The following is a 22,431-nucleotide window of genomic DNA, read 5'->3' on the forward strand; positions in this document are numbered from 1 at the left end:
AGCTCCTTTGTTATGTGACTGAATCACTGTTTTTTCACAGCCCAATGGAGAATTGACCTTATGATACCAGTAATACCAATTATGCCGACATTAGGAGTTCTGTATTACGTGTTACTTTTGTTAATCCGTTTTCTTGTATTATTAATACCGGGCTACTTTATAGAAGATCAATGTCATATTTTCTCTACCAAGCAACTAACTTATCTCTTCCGTGAATTTTTTTTATGCTTATGTAAGTTGGTTTTCAAACTAAAGAGTAGTACTTACATCTTGTGGAATGCTGTATTTTAATATTTTGCTGTATCTTATAATAACTTTGTCTCTACCTTTGGTGTGTTCCTTTTCATACCACAACGAAGGCATGAACTTCTTGACGTCATGGACTAGGTCTATTAGTTAGGTTTTATATCATCCTGAGTCTACTCCTAGGCACCATGATGCTTAGTTCCTAATTATTCTATTGAATTGAATTAAATTAAGTAGTGTTTTCCTATTAAGTACATTTCTGTCAGAATTGTTTTTTTTTTTAAAGATTTTATTTATTTATTTGACAGAGAGAGATCACAAGTAGGCAGAGAGGCAGGCAGAGAGAGAGAGGAGGAAGCAGGCTCCTTGCTGAGCAGAGAGCCTGATGTGGGACTCGATCCCAGGACCCTGAGATCATGACCTGAGACGAAGGCAGCGGCTTAACCCACTGAGCCACCCAGGCGCCCTGTCAGAATTGTTATTTTGAAAACCATCGATTATAGTGATTTGTGTAAAGTTCTGATACCTGGTTTGGGGAGAATTATTAAGAAACAGTTTAGGTTAAAATTGCACAGACACGGCATGAATTTTGCCCATTTTATTTGTCAGCATTAGGGAATTCTTGTGATAATCAAGGCAGGATCAAAGATGCTTCCCATAAAAGAAAGAGAGCATAGATGATCATAATTAGATGGTATAAAAATGTCAGCCCCAAATGATACTAATTATTTTTTCCTGAAGCATAACTAATATCCCAAAGCAAAAATATAGTTCATTCCCATTTAAAATCCCATTAGAATTATTGCATATGGTATCTCAATGATTATAATAATTGGCATAAATTTCTTCTTGATAAAGGTGCTACTATATTATGTTCTACAGTATCGGAAAATGTAAAGAAAACCTACCAGCAGAATATATTCCAATGGACATTTTATGATCTAGGAAATAAAAATTCGTAGATGGAAAGGTTTCTCAAGAGTGTACTATCTGGTTCATTCTCTATTTTTTTTTTTTTTTGTAAAAAATAGAATAGAAGCCTCAGAGAGGTTAAGCAACTTTCGTGTTGCCAGAAAATAACTTGATATCAAAGTTAGAACTTCCGTTCTTAATATCTGATTATGATCTATATCAAATTGCATTTTATTGTGTATCATTTATTTCACTATATCAAGTTAACTGGTAACATTTAAGGAAAAGCTATATTATTTTCATTGGGGTTTTTTTTTATTTGTAATTATTCTCTTTGGATAACTATGAGAATTGTTTAAAAACAAACAACAGACAGTGCTAGGGATATCTGAATACAACCCAGAGATACTTGCACTGGAATAATTTAATTCAGAGGGGACATTGTAGACTGTTCCGTAGAGTACTTTGTGTGGCAACTTCTCTTTCTAGCAGTATGACTGGTATCTTTGTTCATCTTCCCATGAATAAATTTAAAGTTTTCGGTGCAACCTTTAAAAATGTGTAAAATAGCTTTGATGGGCTGGCAAGAAAGTTCAGATTATTAGAAGCAAAAACAGGACTGCAGAGAGATACTGAGGAAAGTACTTCCAAGCCAGTCTTCACCTTGAAGATACTTGCCAAACCCAAGTAAGCTGACCCAGCCTGACCCAGCCTGGGGAGTCTAATAGAATGTTGCTCCTAAACTCCATATAGAGTACACGAACCATCTAGAAATACCAACCTTTTCCCCATAACCTTTGCACCTTCTATAAGGGACTGAAAGAAAACTAGTTACTTTGGCATACACTGAAAGCAGGAAAAATTGCTAGAAAAACCAGGTTCGTTGCCAAACTAAACATCCTCTTGTTCATGTGAGAACATTTTAAAGTGAGTCTTTAGTTTAAAATGGGTTCCAGGTTGATAATTTTCTTAGGTCCAATAGACGTCCAAGACGTGATTGCTAATGTATTCTGATGGTACCTACCTTTAAACCAATTCTCTAAGAATTGTTACAGATAAATTTCTAAGGAATATGAACTGAAATAACACATATGCACCCACAAATACATGAGCAAATAAATATGATACATGATACCTATAGAAAAAAGGATCCAGGAACAAGATTCAAGACAAAAGACAAAAGAATAAAATCTGCAAAGACATTTAGTATTACAGTTATGAGACACATAATATTGGCTTATCTAACAATATTATTTTCATTAATAACTTTGCCATAATGACTCCTGCTTGTTAAGTCTTTTTCTTGCCTTATTGCAATGTCTCTCTCTCTCTCTCTCTATATATATATATATATATTTAAGATTTTATTTATTTATTTGACAGAGAGAGACACAGTGAGAGAGGGAACACAAGCATATATATACATTTTAGTGGCTGTGTCATATTCCAGTTATCTATCCATCCATACATACATGTTTGTACAACTTATGTATATATTGAGATGTGTGTAGGTTTATAATCAATTCTCTTTTGCATTTTAAGTGACTTTTTAAAAGTTTTCGATACTGTTCTATGATAAACATTCTTGTTGCCAAATCTTAAGTTCACCCAGGATGTTCACTGTGTTTACCATGATAACATTGAAGGTCATGTGCTTTTTAACAATCATGACTGATAAAATGGAGAATAAAATTTTTGAGAAGTGTGAGGTATAAGCATGCCAGATAAATGTAGGGGAAATAAGATCAGAAAAATTCACTGCTTTTTGGTTTGGTTTGGATTTGTTTAAAAAATGTATTAGACATTGGAGAGCTGCATGGGATGGGCAGTCTGTCTGGATAGACTAAAACTCTTTTTTTAAATCAATTTTTTGCCGAACATAGGGCATGCACAGTCCTATGTTATGATCTATTTATGTAGACACAGGAAAAAAAAAAAAAGAACAAACCCTGCCGGATGTAACTTTGAGTGTCACCGTGTCATGGCTCCTGCTTAGGTGGCTTGGAAGACCGATTTTAATTCTATGAGAATATTCCAAGACGTGTTGCCTAGAGTGGCTGGAAAGTTGACTGTTGCTGATTAAACCTAAAGAGTGACTATGGGTTTGCTGGTAAAGTTATTTAAAGCCACCTGTGCCTTAGTCATCCAGATGCTTCCAATGAGCCATGAAGTAATGCTGTTTCTGTTTGGATGCCAGCACTCATTATCTTTGTCAGTAAGCTAAATGCTACCATGTTTTGCAACTTGTATTCTGACTCTAACTTTGTCTTTAAGGAGACCTTATCTGTCTTACTTCTTATAGTCATTTTAGGTTATTATACTTTCTACCTGCCACCTTGACCCTTCAAAATAATTTCTGTCTACCTTTGGGCATTCTTAGATTTAAGTACATGTCTGAGCATGGAGACAATGACAGCATTTAACAGTATCGTTTCTTCTACGTGAACTGGTATATCTGTGCATCCGTCATTTCCAGTGGCCTGGGCTCCCATTGTAGGCCATTTCACAGGCAAAACAAGATGGACGGGCGCGGTCTGTTTTCAGCTCGATGCTTATCTGCACCATAAATCCACCACTCAGCGGGCCAGCCATCATCGGAAGACTCCTGACTAGTCCAACATACGTGTTAGGTCAGCACTGAGATGGGCTCATCTCATTAGAGAACTTCACGGCACTCTGTCATCCTTCATAGCACTCTTGGCTGTATTTTAACAAGAACTACTGAGCAAACAGTAAAATCTTCGGCAATCTGAAACTTGAGCAAGGAGAGAATCTTCATTGTCGGTTTTAATCATGGTTGATGAACCAGCACAGACACTTAGTTGAAACACTACAGATAGCACAGAGCGTTTCTCAGTAGCACCAATTTCCAGAGGCTTCTGCCCTGCCATCACTTGTTACACTAGTAGTGCTTCCTCCACGATCCTTCCAAACAGACAGGGCCACCCTTACCAGAGGCAGCTGGTGGGAAAGGGTTTTTCTGGAGAACAAACTATTCATACTTCCTGCTTTCCTACTTTCCTGCTTTCCATACTTTCCTACTCTCTGCTGCTCATCACATACCACCTTCCCCCTCCCCCACCGCCCGCCTGCCACCCCCCCAAAAAGGGTTTTCTTCTAAATAATAAGTTTATTAAGGAAAATAACAATGAGCATTAGGGCATAGACTGTTTGGAAAACAGTCTGCCAGTTCCTCAAAATATTAAACATAGAGTTACCATATGACCAGCAATTCAAATTCTAGGTATATACTGAGGAGAATTGGAAACCCATGTCCACACAGAACTTATACATGGATGTTCGTAGCAGCGTTGTTCATAACAGCCAAAGTGAAAATACCGAAACGTCCATCATTTGGTAAATAGATAAACTAACTGTGGCATATTCATACATTGGGATACTAATGAGCCTTAAAAAGAAATAAAGGACTGATACATGCCATAACATGGATGAGCGTTGAAAACACGCTTAACATGAAACATGAACGTCGAAAACATGCTAAACGTTGGGAGCATGCTAAGTGAAAGTAATCAGACACAGGGAGAGGACTCCAGTAAGAGGACTTACACACATGAAAATCTTTGAGCTAGATAGACCTGGCTTGCCACTAAAACCTATTTAGTAGATTCAAGATAATTAAAACTAGGGAAGGAGAAGAAAGAATCAATGCAGTGTCCTTATGTAGCCTTCAAATAAAGTGAGTTGGAGGATAATGGCTCTAAGATAGGAATGCTTCTCAAAAATGGTCAGTTCAAGTTCCCTTGTGCCTTATTGATCAACCATTTAAAAATATGCATGCAGTGACTGTGGACCCTCTGGTAATTGGCTCATATCTTACATTTTGCTCTTTGTAGAGCATGCCATTTCAGACACCATTAGAGAAACAGTCAGTACTGTTACTAATGGAGCCGCCTTTGACTTATGCTCATGGAAGATCTCCAGGTGAGCGCATTTTACTGATGGCGTAGAGTGAGCTGTTATTAACCTTAAAATTTGTTGGTTTTTTTTTTTTTTTTTTTTGGTTCCTTGCCATTCCATCCTCCAAAAACATCATTGAATTTATTGTTAGGAAGGTAAAGATTTTTGTTTCTTATTTCATTTTGTAAGCCAGGATACCACCCCAGAATAAGAGATTATTATAAAATTTACTTGTTATTTGGGAATTAGATTGTAGTCAGTTTTTGAACTATAAAAGAATATGATTTTTATTTCTATTTCTATATAAAAATTATTTCATGGGGAAGCAACTCTGTTAAGTTACCAAAAAATAATTATTTCATGGTCTTTAGCCAAACATCTGGGAGAGAGGATCTTACCTGAAGCAAAACTCGGGTGATGTATTTGTTTGCTTGCAGGCTGCTCACACTGAAATTCCAACAGACGTAAGGTACCACGCGTTCATCTGCTGGACTCCTCCTTACACTGCACAACAAGGACTGTTTGTCTCGCAGTAACCTGTCATTAGGCAGCCTCTAATTTAGATCCTCCTTTCTGTACAATATGCTTTATTCGTATGAGTGATACCAGAAAGGGACCAAAAAGAGCTTCTCCTTTTCCCTCAGAGCTGAGGTCCTTGGACTTTATTTTTTTCCTTTCTCATTCTTACCCCACCTCCAAACTTTGCTGCTCCCTATTTTTTTACTACCAAACCTCTATCTAACTGTCCCATCCTATTTCTAACTCCGGGGAGGGCTTCCTGGGGTGACCCACAGGGAAGGCAAGGAAAGATACAGCTCTGAGCCTGTCCCCCCGTTCCTTTCCAGTCTTCTCTCACTCCCACTTCAGCCATTAATACTCTGATCCGAGAGAAACCTCTGCATGTCAGCTCGGATTGCTTACCCTCAGTCATGTCTTCACAAGTCTCATTTATTTCTTATGCAGCCTTGACCCATCTGTGGTCAATCATCTGACTCTCTTTCTTATCAGAACCTTTGGCTCTTTTTCCCCTGTTCTTCTGCTACAACCAGCTGGTAAATCCTTAACTCTAACTCTCAAAGTCTCTCTTCTCCACTCATATTTCTTCTCTAGAATATTCCATAATAATATGGTGCTGCTACAAATTGCAGTAATTTCATCTCCCCTGGGCCCTCAGCAGTGTGGAAGGATTATTAAGAAATCCATCAGATGTAACAGTAAAAGACAAAGCAAGGGAGAGTTATTGGAATTTTCTTAAAAAGGGGAAGCAGGAAAAAAATGGGCTTCTGTCAGTGTTTTGGGTATTGATACAGGCAGAGTCTCCAAATTTCCCTCCCTGAAGGGCTGGACCCTTTCTTGTCTTCCTACCTGCATGTTTCTGGGCCTCCAGAAAGTCCTAACCAGTAGTTGACCCTGCATTGGCTAGTCAGGACAGATGGGGAAAAGTTAAGTTAGTTCTAGTTCTTGCAGCTGGGACAATATTAGAGAGGAAAGTTTGCTTTCTGGCCTCAGTTGGACCATTAAATGTTTTCCCTCCAGAATCATTTTTTGTATGATGGTTTTATCTACAAAATGTTTTAAGGCTTCACTTATATTTTTGATCAGAGAGGCTTTTTGTGCATTGATTTGGATAATCAACTATTGTATTTAGTGTCAATTCCATGAAAATGGATGTCAGTTTCCATGGAAAATGCATATAAATGTCAAACCACCATTAAATTGGTTTACTGCCCCCCTGTTTTAGCATTTTCCTGTATCACCCATCACCTGAGTCATTTTTTTCAACCTTTCAGTTTCTTGGAACATAGAGTGATATTGAGCACATTGTAGTGTGTATATAGTTGGGAAAAACAATTTAAATACTGAACCTGCATGTGTGATTTTGATTTTGAGCAAGACTCTGTACTCCTTCGCCCAAGACCATGAGTCTCCATTTCTTTAATATGACAGCGCTATTACTAGGATTAAGTGAGATGTTTTATGTTACAGGTCCAACAGAGTACCAGGTTCCTGGTAGATGTTTTATTAATGTGAGTCCCCTTCCTGCCCCTTGACCTTCTCCCTGCGTACTCTGTGTCATACTTGACACTCGTCTTAATTATGTACACAGTACAATATTAGAGCTGCCCAGGAATAAAATATAATTGAGCAGAGAAACATAGACAAGACATTTACTCCCCTAATGGTGAGGATAACTAATTTGTTTCTACTTGGGAGATTGTTTTCTACAAATAATACCTTATAATTTTTCAGCATTTTACTGAAACATGCATTCCTGACTGAGCATACTTTATGCAAAACGCAACTGCTATTTGTTCCTAGGTGGTTTGTACTTAGAATTCACACGATCTAAAAGAGACATTATCGCTTTTTGTTTGTTCATTTGTTTATTCATATATTCATTCAGCAAATACTTACTTAATGCTTATCGTGTGCCAGAAACTATTCTAAGCCCAGGAGATACATCCATGAACAAAATTATATTGTTGTTAATAATCACAGATGTGGTGCAAGTTGAGTCCAAAAAGTGATCCTTGCCTAGAAGGAGTTTAATGCCAAGATTTCCTTCCCAGGTCCGACAGCAACTTACCATGAAAAGTAGAAAGTTACCACCAATCTTGATTTGCTTGACTTGACCATAATAGTAAGTAACTCGAGGGTTAGAATGGGTATCGTACTTCCCTTTTCTTCCTAATCTCGTACCAAACCCCAAGCCCATAGATAGTCCCTGGTCACAGGTTGGGTAATGGGGGTAGCAGCAGCAACAGTATTAAGTCCTAATGGTAATCTGTGTTTTTAAATGAGTACTCGCTAAAGAACTTAATCCAAAGAACAAGGTGACAGCTGTGAATTCAGGGAACTTTGAAGCCATTCAGCAGGCTCTTAGAGACAATTTAAAGACCCTATTTACTGATGCAATCAGAATACATTCTCATAATCCTTCGAAAGTGTTTATGAAGCAGAGTGTTTGCTATTAAAAAAAAAAAAATCATCACTGTGACTCTTTACAATGTGGAAGGGTCAAGTTGAAATCCAGGCCCTGCCAAACATATCTGATAAGGCTCTCTGTGTCTCAGCCCGTTGACCACCAGACTCTACACTGTCTTCATGTAAGCACTTGGCATAGACAGTTCATAATCATTATATCCATACATTTATTGTAACATATTGGTTATTTTTTTTTCTGTCATGCTTTAAGTGTTCTCAGCAATTTTCTGACCTTTCTCTGCAAAAATTCCCCCAAATAAGACAGACATATTCTGATTGCTGCTGAGAATGGTATTGACTTCATACAGTGCTGCCTAAAGTAGCAAGAGTAGCATTTTGTGGATTGGATCTTTCGTGTTTTAGTTTACATTCCAGGGATGTTTCCTGTGTGTGTATGTGATCAGGTAGATCCTTAACTGCTTGGTCATTCTAACGAGAAAAGTAGAGCATTTATTTGAGGTATACTAGGTGTCAGTGTGCTGAATCCGCAGGAGGAGGTTACCACCACAGGTGTTTGAAAGAGTGCATTTCAGTATGCATTTTAGAAATGGGAAAGCCAAGGCTCAGAAAATTTAAGTAATTCTATCACACTTCCAGTATTAAGTAGCCATCTGGGGTCTGACACCGGCCTTAGCGATTTTTCCCACTGTCCCCTAGACCCGGCAGTGAGGACATTTATTTCCATTTCTCGGGCTGTGGTTTTCCTTTTCCGTTTTATTAAAGTGACTGTATTCGTTGTAAAAGACATCAGATTGCACTTCTGAAGAATCAAGGAGGAAATAAGTTGAGGAGCTGATGACTTTCATGTAGTGAATTCTCCAAGAAGGGCCTCCGTTGTGAGCCCGGAGACGTTGTCATCCCAGCAGTCACTGATGGCCTTGGTGCCTCTTGCCAGGTGTCTGCAAGAGCCTGTCAGACCATTGTCCTCATTGTTTGAAACTGAAATATGACTGGGGCATTTCCTCTCCTTTCTGCACAAGATATATTCTACTTGTAATACCATTGTCAGTTTCCTTTTCTTTCCAACCATCCATCATTATTCAGCATTTTCTCTGGTGCCTATCACGCGGCCTCTGACAGCTGAGATTAGACTGTAAGCATAATGAATGAAGGCGAGGGAGATGCTCTGGCCCCTGCGTGCTCTTCCCGGGGTGGAACATGTTTCCTCGGAGCGCTTGTGACAGCCGGTCCCAGATTACCTGATTACGGGAAGGCGGATGAGGAGAGGCGAGTTTTCTCACTCAGAATGTTGAAATGCTGGACAAACTCTCAGAGGATTCGACACTCAGACCATATGGTCTTTGGCCACAGTCTTTACTTTTGGTTCCGACCTGTGTATTTTCAAGAACATTTTCACTGGGTTGGTGCTATTTTTGGTAATCGAGTAAGCTGGATTCGGACTCATAGTAAAGAGGAAATCACATCAAATGCAGGGGAGATGGGGTTTGCAGTGGCCCAGAAGCATAAAATGAGGCTCCTGTAGGAGGAATTTTGTTTGGGGGTTGAGGTATTTCTGCCCAAAGTTTAGTTTTTATTTAGTTTAACACCACTCTGTAAAGCGGTCATCATCATCTTTCTGGAGCTAAATGCAACTATTAACTTAGTTTTGAGCCGGATGCTAGTCCTCATCCTTCATTTTCACAGCCAAATCTTCCTCTTGCTGACATTTCTCGTGGCCCATGGGCCTTATTTCTGGTATCGTATCTTTTGTTATCTACGTTCCCTATATGATTGTCATCAACAAATGTTTATTAAGCACACCTGTTACCTGTAAGGCTCTAGGGGTACAGAGAGAATTGCTTATGTTTGTTAAGTCTTTGACAGTTCCCAAACAACTTGCATGTATATTTTCTCATCTAACTCCAATGACATTCTACGCAGGTAGGTCTCCATGTCTTCCTTCATTCAGCAAATGTATGCTTTCCAGAAAGTTCCATCCCAGGCAGGATAATGTTACCTAAGCAATTAGAAAGCAAGTGACAATACAAGTGACCCATGTTAAGGTTATTTTATATAAAGTCAATGCTAACAGAATTGTGGACGTTGGGAGAGGGCCACTCAACAGTTTAAGGCTAGACCTGCTGCCTAAAGAAATGGTAGGAAGGGACAGGGCCCTCCTGATGGAAGCCGGGTGTGGAGCAGGACATGGCGGTGTGCGCACCGTCAGTGCATTTGGTATGCACGAAGCTACCCAGTTTGACTGCAGCTGGGTTTATCAGGTCTGTATGTAACTATTAAGTATCAAAAATCATAGCACCTACAAATTTTTAGAAAGCGTTGGAGATCATGTAGTCTAACTCATATTTGTCCCTAAAAGAAATGCTCGTATTCCATAAATGAACGCACTATATTGTTGTATAGATTTATTTCATAGAAAGTATTTGTTTGTTTGTTTTAAAGATTTTGTTTGTTTGACAGACAGAGGTCACAAGTAGGCAGAGAGGCAGGCAGAGAAAGAGGAAGGGAAGTAGGCTCCCTGCTGAGCAGAGAGCCCAATGTGGGGCTCGATCCCAGGACCCTGGGATCATGACCTGAGCCAAAGGCAGAGAGGCTTTACCCCACTGAGCCACCCAGGTGCCCCTCATAGAAAGTTATTTATGTTGCGCCTGGAGTGCAGAATATAACCTGTTTATTTTCTACACATATACACATGTTTCCTTGGTAATTCAGTACTGACTTCATTTTATGATCTTAGAAGTGTTGATAAAGACGATCTATTTGTACTGTTCTGTTTGTTTGGAACCACACATGCGCCCTTTAGAAGAGGATTTTGTGGAAGGACTCGTGTTTGTGGTAGTCTTGATGCTCTCCTTTTGCAAAACCACTAACTTTGCAGAACACTGATATCTCTGGTGTAAAGATAGTAATACAAGATGGATTTTTTTTCGAATGGGAAAAAATAGCTCATGATTTTGAATCAAGAGCTGTACATGCCATTATACTTTCTGTTTTTCTTAAGAAAAGCCATGCTGTGATTAGTTGGTGGAAACTACTGATCCAAGTGGGATTTGTCTAGACTCAGATGCCTCAGGGAAGTCTTGATGATCCAGGGTATGGATTTCTGAGGCTTCACGTGTTTTTATCAGCCAGTCTCCAAGATACCTCGGAGACCATTAAGATAGATAATAAATCAAATGAGATTTAGTTTTGTTTGGTATCATGCAAAGAGCTGTAATTGGAAAGAGAATGTTGAATTTAGAAAAAAGAAATGGAATATTTTAAGCGTAGATTGTTAGGATTTTGAGGAGGCCCAGGAAATGGCATCTGTCTTTACTGTCAGATTTCTGATACTATTAAATAACACAAGTAAGGTAGATGGAAGGCGAGATATCAACTTTTATACTGACATAAGCTAGCCTGGGAGATGTGGTCTACTATGAGGGCCAACTGAGCTAACTAAACGTCAAAATTAGACAAATGTACTCACCCCCTTACAGAAGGGACTAGACCACTTCATCCTTCCCTGACAAAGCAAGAGCTTTATTGTTGACTTTGTGAGACAGCACTGGCCATCTGCGGGCATTCTGGTCTCTAAAGTGGAAGAAGGAGGTTGCTGCGACTGGCATGCTCAGCTCAGTCTTCTTGGTTTTACCAAGGGAATTACTTCACTTCATCTGGAGTGAGTAAAAGATAGAGGCCACGGATTACGTTAATTTTCATTCTCATAGTAGGTAACCTGAGTAGTGTGTGGGGAAGGGAAAGCATTTCTCCCAACATCCTAAGATACACATTTTTTCACATTTTAAAACCTCTGAAATTAGGATGTTGTCTTAAAAAGTCAATGGCATCTTCACGGCTGTGGCCCAAAAAAGAGTCAAAATGAGTTGTTTTTGCCTCAGTATGTGTGAGCTGAGTGGGTATTCCTCATACCATGAGCCTTCAATGTTTCAATTAATGAACCTGTTAAGGATAGTTTGAGGAAAGATTATGAGTCTTGGTCGGTATAGGAACACCTTCTCTTTAAGCCTTCCGGTAGCATCAAGTATGTATCAGCATTAAACCCTGCGGAATCAGTATTAGAGGCTGGACTAAAATACTGGATGCACTCCTTCAAGAAACCCACTAGTGACACCTTTTAGCAAACAAGGATATTGACAACTCTGGGTCATTAAGAAAAGCTGGATTCTAAAAATTATATAGGTTTAAGAACACCTTAGTTTTTCTAATTTTTGTGTATTAAATGTGTGTGAGAGATTTATGGTAAACATCAATTTATTTTAAAAGTCTTAAAGCCTTAAAAAATCTTAAATAAATATTTATATATAAATTATATCACCTACTTGTATATATTTAAACTATAAGAAGCTTTTCAATGAAGGGGAAAAAAACCCTAGGTAATAAGAAAGCACTGTATCATTTCATTAGCAGGATTTTTAAAAAATTTAGTGTTACTTAGTGTATCTTGAAATTCCTGGGGCTTAGACTGATGAAGTTTGGTCAGGTAGGTTTATGTGGTCTTTGCTCCAGCCTTTAACAGCCCTCGACACCCTTGAATGCTGCTTCCTCTTTGGGAAAGTTTCACGGGCTGCACCGTCTAAGACAGACACTGACGAATGCAGATCTAGAAGCTTAACTGGGTTTACCCTACACTGCTTCTTTAAAAACACTATTTATCTTTACTGACCTTTCGCTCCAGAGTGAAAATGCTGCCCTGCAGTTTATGTAATGAGGACGACTAACTGAATCCAGTCATTCAAAGTAATTGTATAGATTTGAAGGCAACTGTTTTCAATGGCAGCCCTTCTTGTGATAGCCTCACGTTCATCTCCATAGCCTTGGTTTATTTTTTGGTAAAAGTTCTAATAAACTAAATTTATCTCCTTTTTCCTGAAAGGGGGTCCTGATGACAACTTAATTGAAGGTGGAGGAACCAAATTTGTCTGCAAACCTGGAGCCAGAAATATTACTGTCATATTCCACCCATTACTAAGGTAAGTCAAATCCTAGGTACTTACTGAAAGTCATTATTTTCATTATTTTTGCTGACATAGGTCAGCTGCCAGTAGGTCAGTCAGCATTGAAACAAGTCCTCAATAAACACACAAAACAAAAATTTGTTCCATTTTCCAGGGCTTCACTATCAAAATTTGTCAGTAAAACAAATAATGTCAACTTTGCTAAATACCTATTTGTTCTCTGGAGTAATACGCCATAAATACTTTTTTAAATAGTTTTCTTTGTTTCCTACTCCCTGTCCTTGCCCCTCTTCCTCTCTCTGTCATTGTCCCTCCATTGCCTTCTTTATTTCAGGGACTGGCAACTTATGGCCTGTAGGAGGAATCTAGTCTGTCACCTGTTTTTCTGTTCTTTTTTTTTTTTTTCACTAAATTTTTTTTTTACACAGTCGTACTCCTCTATTTATGCATTGTCCCTAGATGCTCTGTGCTGCAATGTTGCAGAGTTGAATATTTGCCAGAGAAACCATACAGCCTACAAAGCCCAAGATGTTTACACTTAGGCTCTTTATGGGAAAAAATGGCAGACCCATGGCCTTTCTCCTTAATTTACATTAATGGCTCCAATATCCTCTGAGGATTGGCAAGCCTTGAAACAAATATAATTTATAAATACTGGAAGACATTATAGATGTCATGTATATGGTTTTATATATTAAAGACAACTTGATGCGGACTAGAGTGAAATCTATATTGCTCAGTTTATTGTGGAACTATGACTATAAAAAATAAAAATCTGTGATAATTGCATTTTAAAAACCATTAAGCCCTAAATACCTTTAAGAAGGAACTTTTTGGGAAGAGAGGAAGGGAGTTATTTTTCATCTAAAGTTTTGGTTTGCAAGATGAAAAATTTCTAGTTACACCACAGTGTGCATATATTAGCATTACTGTACCATATACCTAAAAATGATTAAGATGGTGAATTATATGTTAAGCATTACTGACTGCAATAAAAAAAAAAGGGTACTCTTTGAATGTAGAAATCCCATATAATATTAGTTGTGTATGTTTTCTCTGCAATGAGCCAGTATATATTTTTCCTTTTTTCATGTAATATGGACCAGAAACTCTTGGGTTCATTATAAGTCAGGTGCTTCTGATCATCACATTAACTTTCTCAGGTAACTTCCATAATATTTGAGGCATTTGAAATAACAGTTAAGGAAGTACTGCTGAGTTGGCCAGATAAATATTGCATATATTTTTCTAAAACACAAGCAGTTTATTACTGGGACTATCATTATCCTACCTGCTCATTAATCAAGACTTTCTGAATTGAAATCATTAGAACTAGTTCAATTTAGATCTCTTGCTTAGGTAAGAGATCTAAACCTAAGCAACCAGGTTTAGAAATTCTTCTGGAATACTTCACCCAATTAGTTTTAAATGCAGAAACACAAATAGGCAAATTAAAGAACAACAACAAACATCCTTTCATGTAATAACAAGAGATTTTTAAAGAAGCATTATTAATCTTCTGAAAAATTCGTTTTAGCAAACGTTTGCAAACGTAAATCATGTAATTTAGGAAATCATGGAATTAAGAGAATTAAGACTGTTCCTCTGTAAATTTAGTTGATTTTCTATATAAATACATAAATTGCAACATCTAGAATTTCTGGATTAAGTAACAGCGCTCATATTTATTACACCTGACTTTGGTAATTGGTTTACTATTCACTCTCATCTTTAATTAAATTGATTTCTACTTAGTTAGAGTTGCTAATTGTTAGGAAAATGGGAAAATACCTTAATCATTATAGGCATCTTCTAACCTAGATTTAATGTCATAATTTACTGCTAAATCACACCATGGCATGGATTAATGTAATCCTTATGCTTACGTTCATTCCAAAGCACGGAAGGAGACCTTCGGTAGTTTCTTAGCTGTGATGTCAGTCCCCACTTTTCAGGAGATTTTTTTCTCTGTAAACTTTTTTTTCCCCCTTTGTAAATGTGAAGTTAGGAGATTGAGGAAGAGAAGTTACCCTTATTTCACAGTTAAGAAAATGCATTTTTGCTCAAGTGTGGGTAGAGTTTAATGTATTGCAGTTCTTAATAATCATTTTTTTAGCATTTATTCTTCTTTGTAAGAGAGATGTTTTAAGACTTGATACTACTCCCACTAGTTTTACTCACTTGATTGGTCTCTACTTTAATTCCGAATGTTATTATTGATTAGAACGGGTTAAAGTTTTGTTGCATGATACAGTATACATTCATTCTCAGTGTAACTCTTAATGGAAGTCACCAGAATATTATGTGGTCTGCAAGGTAAGTTAATCCCTTTCTAAGCAAGTGATCATTATAGACTTTAAATTAGCCTTTGATGTAAATTGTAACCTTGCTTCTCATTATAAAAAACCCATTATAAAGTCTTAGCTGAAATCTCACTATTGGCTTATAAAATGTCAAATGATTAAGATCTTACAGTTGTTGTTGTTGTTTAGTTTTAGTTTTTATACTTCAGCATTTGTTGGTGATTAGATTTATTATTTCTTCTAAAGTTTGGAAGTCTAGTTGAGTCAATATGCATTGTCGTACTGGTGCATTTCAGTTTTACTCTTCTTGAAAATTTTCTCAATTTCTCCTGTAGCCGTTCATTTATTCATGATCGACAAATGTATACTGAACACTTAACAGTGCATGTTTTCCCTTCTCTAAGTTCAATGTGGACTTTTGTTTAGAAATAATCACTCTTTTTTTTTTTTTCTGATGGTGGAGTTTTTTTTTTTTTACAAATTCAATAATTTTATTTATTTTTTTTTTCAGAAAAACAGTATTCATTATTTTTTCACCACACCCAGTGCTCCATGCAAGCCGTGCCCTCTATAATACCCACCACCTGGTACCCCAACCTCCCACCCCCCCGCCACTTCAAACCCCTCAGACTGTTTTTCAGAGTCCATAGTCTCTCATGGTTCACCTACCCTTCCAATTTACCCAAATTCCCTTCTCCTCTCTAACGCCCCTTGTCCTCCATGCTATTTGTTATGCTCCACAAATAAGTGAAACCATATGATAATGGACTCTCTCTGCTTGACTTATTTCACTCAGCATAATCTCTTCCAGTCCCGTCCATGTTGCTACAAAAGTTGGGTATTCATCTTTTCTGATGGAGGCATAATACTCCATAGTGTATATGGACCACATCTTCCTTATCCATTCATCCGTTGAAGGGCATCTTGGTTCTTTCCATAGTTTGGCGACCATGGCCATTGCTGCTATAAACATTGGGGTACAGATGGCCCTTCTTTTCACGACATCTGTGTCTTTGGGGTAAATACCCTGGAGTGCAATTGCAGGGTCATAGGGAAGCTCTTATTTTTAATTTCTTGAGGAATCTCCACACTGTTCTCCAAAGAGGCTGCACCAACTTGCATTCCCACCAACAGTGTAAGAGGGTTCCCCTTTCTCCACATCCTCTCCAACACATGTTGTTTCCTGTTTTGTTAATTTTGGCCATTCTAACTGGTGTAAGGTGATATCTCAATGTGGTTTTAATTTGAATCTCCCTGAGGGCTAATTATGGTGAACATTTTTTCATGTGTCTGATAGCCATTTGTATGTCTTGATTGGAGAAGTGTCTGTTTATATCTTCTGCCCATTTTTTGATGTGTTTGCCTGTTTCGTGTGTTTTGAGTTTGAGGAGTTCATTATAGATCCTGGATATCAACCTTTTGTCTGTACTGTCATTTGCAAATATCTTTTCCCATTCCGTGGGTTGCGTCTTTGTTTTCTTGACTGTTTCCTTGGCTGTGCAGAAGCTTTTGATTTTGATGAAGTCCCAAAAGTTTATTTTCGCTTTTGTTTCCTTTGCCTTTGGAGACGTATCTTGAAAGAAGTTGCTGTGGCTGATATCAAAGAGATTACTGTCTATGTTCTCCTCTAGGATTCTGATGGATTCCTGTCTCACGTTGAGGTCTTTTATCCATTTTGAGTTTATCTTTGTGTACAGTGTAAGAGAATGGTCGAGTTTCATTCTTCTACATATAGCTGTCCAGTTTTCCCAGCACCATTTATTGAAGAGACTGTCTTTTTTCCACTGTATATTTTTTCCTGTTTTGTCGAAGATTAATTGACCATAGAGTTGAGGGTCCATATATGGGCTCTCTACTCTGCTCCACTGGTCTATGTGTCTGTTTTTATGCCAGTACCATGCTGTCTTGGTGATCACAGCTTTGTAATAAAGCTTGAAATCAGGTAAGGTGATGCCGCCAGCTTTATTTTTGTTTTTCAACATTAGAAATAATCACTCTTATTTTTATGGGATTATTTAAATAAAACATGTAGACATGTATTTTCCATCCTTTGGAATGCCCCTCATTTTACTCCCATGCTAGCTCAAAGTGGATATGATTTAGCATATTATTACTTACAAGACCATGTAGCCTAGTGGGAGAGTTAGTGTAGGAGAATGGAATTAAAGCACTGGATTTAACATTTAAAGTGAAAACCACAACAAATTAGGTTCAGATACAGGTTCCTCTGTTCCGTTTTAATCACCGATTATTTACTGGAGTCTGATTTTGTGCGAGGTCCTGGGGAAACAAAAAAGTAACATCAAATCCTTGCTTGAAGCCACTCCCTTGGTAGCTGCACGGGCTGCAAAATCCGAGAAGCCCCAAAACAGCAATGACTAGCGAGGATGGAGAGGAGTGGGATCTCTTGCATGTAGGACATAGATGACTGCAGCCTTTCCCGCACCCAGCAGGGAGCCATCACATAACCTTTGACCCAGCTTCTTCTCTGCCTGTGCTTCTGCTCAGATGCAATGACTCCTCAACTTCCGCTCCTAAGTCCCCAAACTCTAGTTCAGAAGAAACTTAGCATAAGTTGGCTTTTGTCATCCATTTAAGTGCTGCCCTTGTTTTCTTGCACCGTCCCAGGGAACTGAGATCTTTTCCGTGGGAAAGGAGTTTTCTTTTCCTTTTGCTACTTTCCCCCTGTGTCTGGCAATACTTGTATTCTGTCTTCCTGAAATCCTGCAGATGGCTTGTGTATACGTCATTTATTAAAAATTGTCCTTCTCATCATTTTTATTTAGTGGACAGTGCATTTGTTGCTGTGTAAAAGTTTTCTGTACCAAAAACTCAGAACCATCCTGTTCAAGAAACCACACAGCACATTCCTGTTACGCTGTTTTATATATTCTAAGCCGTCATTTTTACTGTCCTCCCATAAAATCATTGTACAGGGTCCCAGATCTGGCAGCCTTGCAAGTTTATTTTTGTACTTTTCTCCTAAGTCCTGCAGTTTCTTCACTAAGAAATCTCACAGGGGGTCAGAGGTGAGTATAGGGACGGACCTCCAGTTTGTTCTCTACCCCTTAACTCTGCTGTCCCCTTGACTTCTTTGTTTAATGCTTTTCCTTATCATTTTCTCTTTCTGGGTAAGAAATCAGAAAAGTGTCCCAGAGAATGACGTTTTAGAAAAATGAGGTCTGTGGTATTATCTTGCCTGCTTTATTCTTAGCCTAACGAGACATTGTATGAAACTTACCCCGTAACGTAAGCTTTTGATGCTGAGTTTATCTAATCAGTTTTGTTACTTCTGGTTCTAAGTGAACAAAACATACTGAAATGAAGAGGTTTTTCCTTTTACCTAAGTAGATTCTGAAATACTTTCACCAAAATAGAGACCCTGAAAATGACAGGCCTAGTAACTTTTCCCCCACTCACTGACGTAGTTGCTGCTTTTTACCTTTTTCTGGAAACCGTCAAGAGGAATGGATGGTTTCACTCTAATAAATTATTTTATAGACTTTCAATTTTGGAAGCACACAGGAAATATGTTAATGGTGAGATTCAAGTGATAATATTTCCTTTCTTTGGTCTAGATCAGATACGCATTTGGATTTTTTTTTTTTACACAAATTATTTCTGAATAGTTACATCATGATAAACTTTACCAACAAAATACATTTTGTTGAGGTATCAATCACAGTTTGACAGAGTAGCACTTTTTAGTTATAGTTAATATATAATGTAGCAATTTCTGGAAATTTGAAATTACCTTGTGGTTGCTATTTGTGGGATTTTGTGGAGAGGGTCGGAGAATTTATCTCTGTCTTTGTTTTTTCATTTATCGCTATTCCTTATACTCTGAAAACCCCCCAACAGAGAATGTCTGTTCCTTAGATTGTTAGTACCATTCCTTCATGTAGCAAAAACTTGAGAGACAACAAAATTTATTCCTTTACAAATCTAAATGCTTGTAGCATCTAACTAAAGTATTTAAAAACACTCTCAAGCTTTATTAATCTCTTATTTATTCACTTACAGCATGCATTCGTGATTGCATACATTCTGGGTCAGGAAGGCAAATTGGTGGGGGAATGTTGCTCTTGGAAACAAAGTTATTCCTTTGACTCTGTTGCATTCAAACGTGTTAGAGCTGGAGGCTTTGGTTTCAAAGATGGAATCATCAGAGAAAAGTGGTGGGATTTCATGTGACCCATCACTGTTACAGAAACAAAAATTTCTAGTCATGAGAGCTAGGACAGGTTGGAGTAAGGACCCCAAGTCCAGGGAAGCCTTCTCACTGTGTCTTGACATGGCCTCTTCCTCTTCTTATAGGGACACCAGCCTTTCTGGATTACGGTCCCACTCTTATGACCTCATTTAACCTTAATTATCTATTGCAGAAAATGTACATGAAATTTTGTAATTAGAACAAACTCGGAAAATTAATTTATTAAGTGCTCTATTTAATCGTTCTTTTAGCACTTGGAGCCAGTGTTTAAATGGCAAGTTTTGTGTATTTCATGATAGACAGATAGAACACCGAATGTGGGCTGGCGGGGGTCAGATAGATACGAGTGGTCACATTTTACTTTTTAGTGTTGGCCAAATCCCTGTGTGTCTTAGTTTTCCATGTCTATAAAATCAAGGATTTGGCCTGGATTTTGCTTTCTACCTCTCAAGTTTGTGATTTTGTGACTGGGAAATCTCCTTTCTAATATTTAAGGACTCCAAAGGGCTGACATTTTAAAATTTAAAAGTCCAAATGACAATACGTTTCTTTTGCTTATTTGCTTCAACTAGATTCTCAAAGACATTCAGCTCTAGGGTAATAATCACTTTGCATATATGAAGTATGTTTCTTCTGAGACAATTGAAGAGCAGATGTTTGCAGTTGGGGTGACTTGGCAGAGGTAAGAGGCTGGAGACATAGTGGATGATGATGGCATTTAAAGTTGCAAAAGTGTCACTGATGCTTCCTCTGTTGGACACAGCTCGAATATTGAATATCCGTGCTGTGAGCGTTTTTCACAATTTATTATGAGCCATACTTCAGGATCAGACAGCAATTAAAGGCTTTCTGGGTGGAACAAAAAATGAAATATTCATTGGTCAGTAAAGAGTAGGTTGGCATTTAGATTAGTTAGGGAGATAGAACTTCTTGGCATCTTGAGCTATGGTGATGGTCAGAATTTCTGTGGTTGGCTCTGTGCCTTTTTTTTTTTTTTTAAAGATTTTATTAATTCATTTGGCAGAGAGAGAGAGAGAGAGATATCACAAGTAGGCAGAGAGGCAGGCAGAGAGGGGGAAGCAGGCTCACTGCTGAGCAGAGAGCCCAACTCGGGGCTCGATCCCAGGACCCCGAGATCATGACCCGAGCCGAAAGCAGAGGCTTAACCCACTGAGCCACCCAGGCACCTCGGCTCTGTGCCTTTTTAAAGGCAAACGACAGTAGAATGAGAAATCGTAATCATCGCATGTAATTGTCTTTGTCTCTGATTACAGAGGAGAGTGACTTCTCAAAGTTCATCTCAGATGGAGCAACTGCCCGCCAGCAGCATTGTGGGGAGTTGGTTAAGGGTTTGCTGGGGCCTCGCTGTGAAATTGCTGTCATTGTTAAGCAGGGCTCGAAGGTAGGAGGTCAGAAGTGGTTGAAACCAAACCGCAAACAATGAAAGGCACCAAAATTGATTATGCCATTAGTGGAGTAGGTTATGTTTCTAAAAACGATATTCCAAAGTAAATGACAATTGTGATGAACACTTGCATTTTGTATTTTTTTGTTTTATTAATGAGAGTACTTACCACGCTGACAATACTGGTAGATCAAAGGCATATAAAATTCATTGTTATAATTAAGCATAATAAAAATCCATTTGCTCATCCATTTAATACAATTTATTGAGCATGCTCTTTGTGCCAACTCCTCTCCATCTCAGTCTCTACCCTTGCAGCCTTTAGTCTGGTGGAAAAATCAGTAAACTAATACATGCAGAAAACAGCATTAGGGGTAGCATTTAGGAAGAACGAGGAATGGGGAAGAGGAACTTGAGTAGTGACTAGTGGTCGCGGGGGCACCGTTTTAGTTAGCGCACAGCCGGAAGAGCTTTCTGAGAAAATGACATTTGGCTAGACTAGAAAATGAAGTGTGGGAGGCGGGTGGGTGACTTTCTGGGGCCGAATGACCTGGGCGGGGAAAACGGTAGGTGGAAAGGAAGAAGGGGAGATGTGGAAGGAACAGCGAACCGACTGCCGTGAAGACAGGTGCGTGTTGCTGGCGCACAGCGCCTGTTGGGGCAGATAAGCGAGGAGCTTCGTACACAGGTAGTCGAGGTAGAAGCTTCTCTTTTTTGTCAAAAGAGCAAGGAGGGCATTCTATTTAGACTTATAAGAAGCTTTGGGGACTCGATCTGAAACTTCCAAAGGTTCTAAAGGCTTAGAGAAAGCCTGATATAATGACTACCAGCAAAAACTATTTTCTGAGATTTATCTTCCCAGATGTGGGGCACTCAGGAAGCCCTGTTTTTAAGGGTGAAGTCATTAGCACAGCTCTCTTTGCTACAGTGAAAAATCTCTGTCCCTCCTGACAGTTGTGTCTCCAGAAATGGAAAATAAATCTGAAAATATGTAGTCCACTTTGATAATATTATCCAGGGATAGTGAGCAAATGTTATTAGGCCATTAGCATATCAACATGTTATTAGGGATTTATTCCATGTGACCATCTAGATATTTGAGAACTTGTCACAAAGCAGTTGTGGCTGAGCTATACGTTGTTTTCCAAAAGAAGTAGTAGGGTTTGGTGGGCTGCTTTGCAGAAGGCCCTCTGGGGTCTTTGTAATAAGCTTTGCCAACAAATCTAATCTTTTTCTTACAGAAAATAAGTCTGGGCAATCACTAAACTCCTTATATTAGTCTAAACCTGACCTGACACAAATGATCTTTCCAACTTTTTGGCACCAGCTGTTACTCCAAAGTGAATGAATTTGGTAAGACCCTTCTAGGTGTTCAGAACTCCAGATCTGTGTTCCTGTAACAGCCTAGATTTTTGGCCTTCATGGTCTTTTTTTTTTTTAATTTTATTTTAATTTCTCACCTCCTTTCCTAACGTTACTTCCACAATGAAGGGAACAGAGCAGTTCAGATGTATCTTCTACATGAATGGGGCA

General features: G+C 38.5%; 1 protein-coding gene across 3 annotated transcripts in view; it reads left to right on the forward strand.

Moving 5' to 3' along the window:
• Positions 1-22,431, forward strand: part of EXOC4 (exocyst complex component 4) — a 724,031-nt gene that overhangs the window by 317,590 nt on the left and 384,010 nt on the right. For all 3 annotated transcript variants that reach the window (XR_006384314.1, XM_044246588.1, XM_044246587.1), the window contains exon 10: positions 12,896-12,992. Coding sequence is in view for 2 of the 3 variants with exons in the window: in XM_044246588.1 (XP_044102523.1) it covers positions 12,896-12,992 (97 nt within the window). In the remaining variant the exon portion in view is untranslated. The remainder of the gene's footprint in view (positions 1-12,895; positions 12,993-22,431) is intronic.

This window comes from Neovison vison, chromosome 4 (assembly GCF_020171115.1).
Source record: "Neovison vison isolate M4711 chromosome 4, ASM_NN_V1, whole genome shotgun sequence".
NCBI lineage: Eukaryota > Metazoa > Chordata > Mammalia > Carnivora > Mustelidae > Neogale > Neogale vison.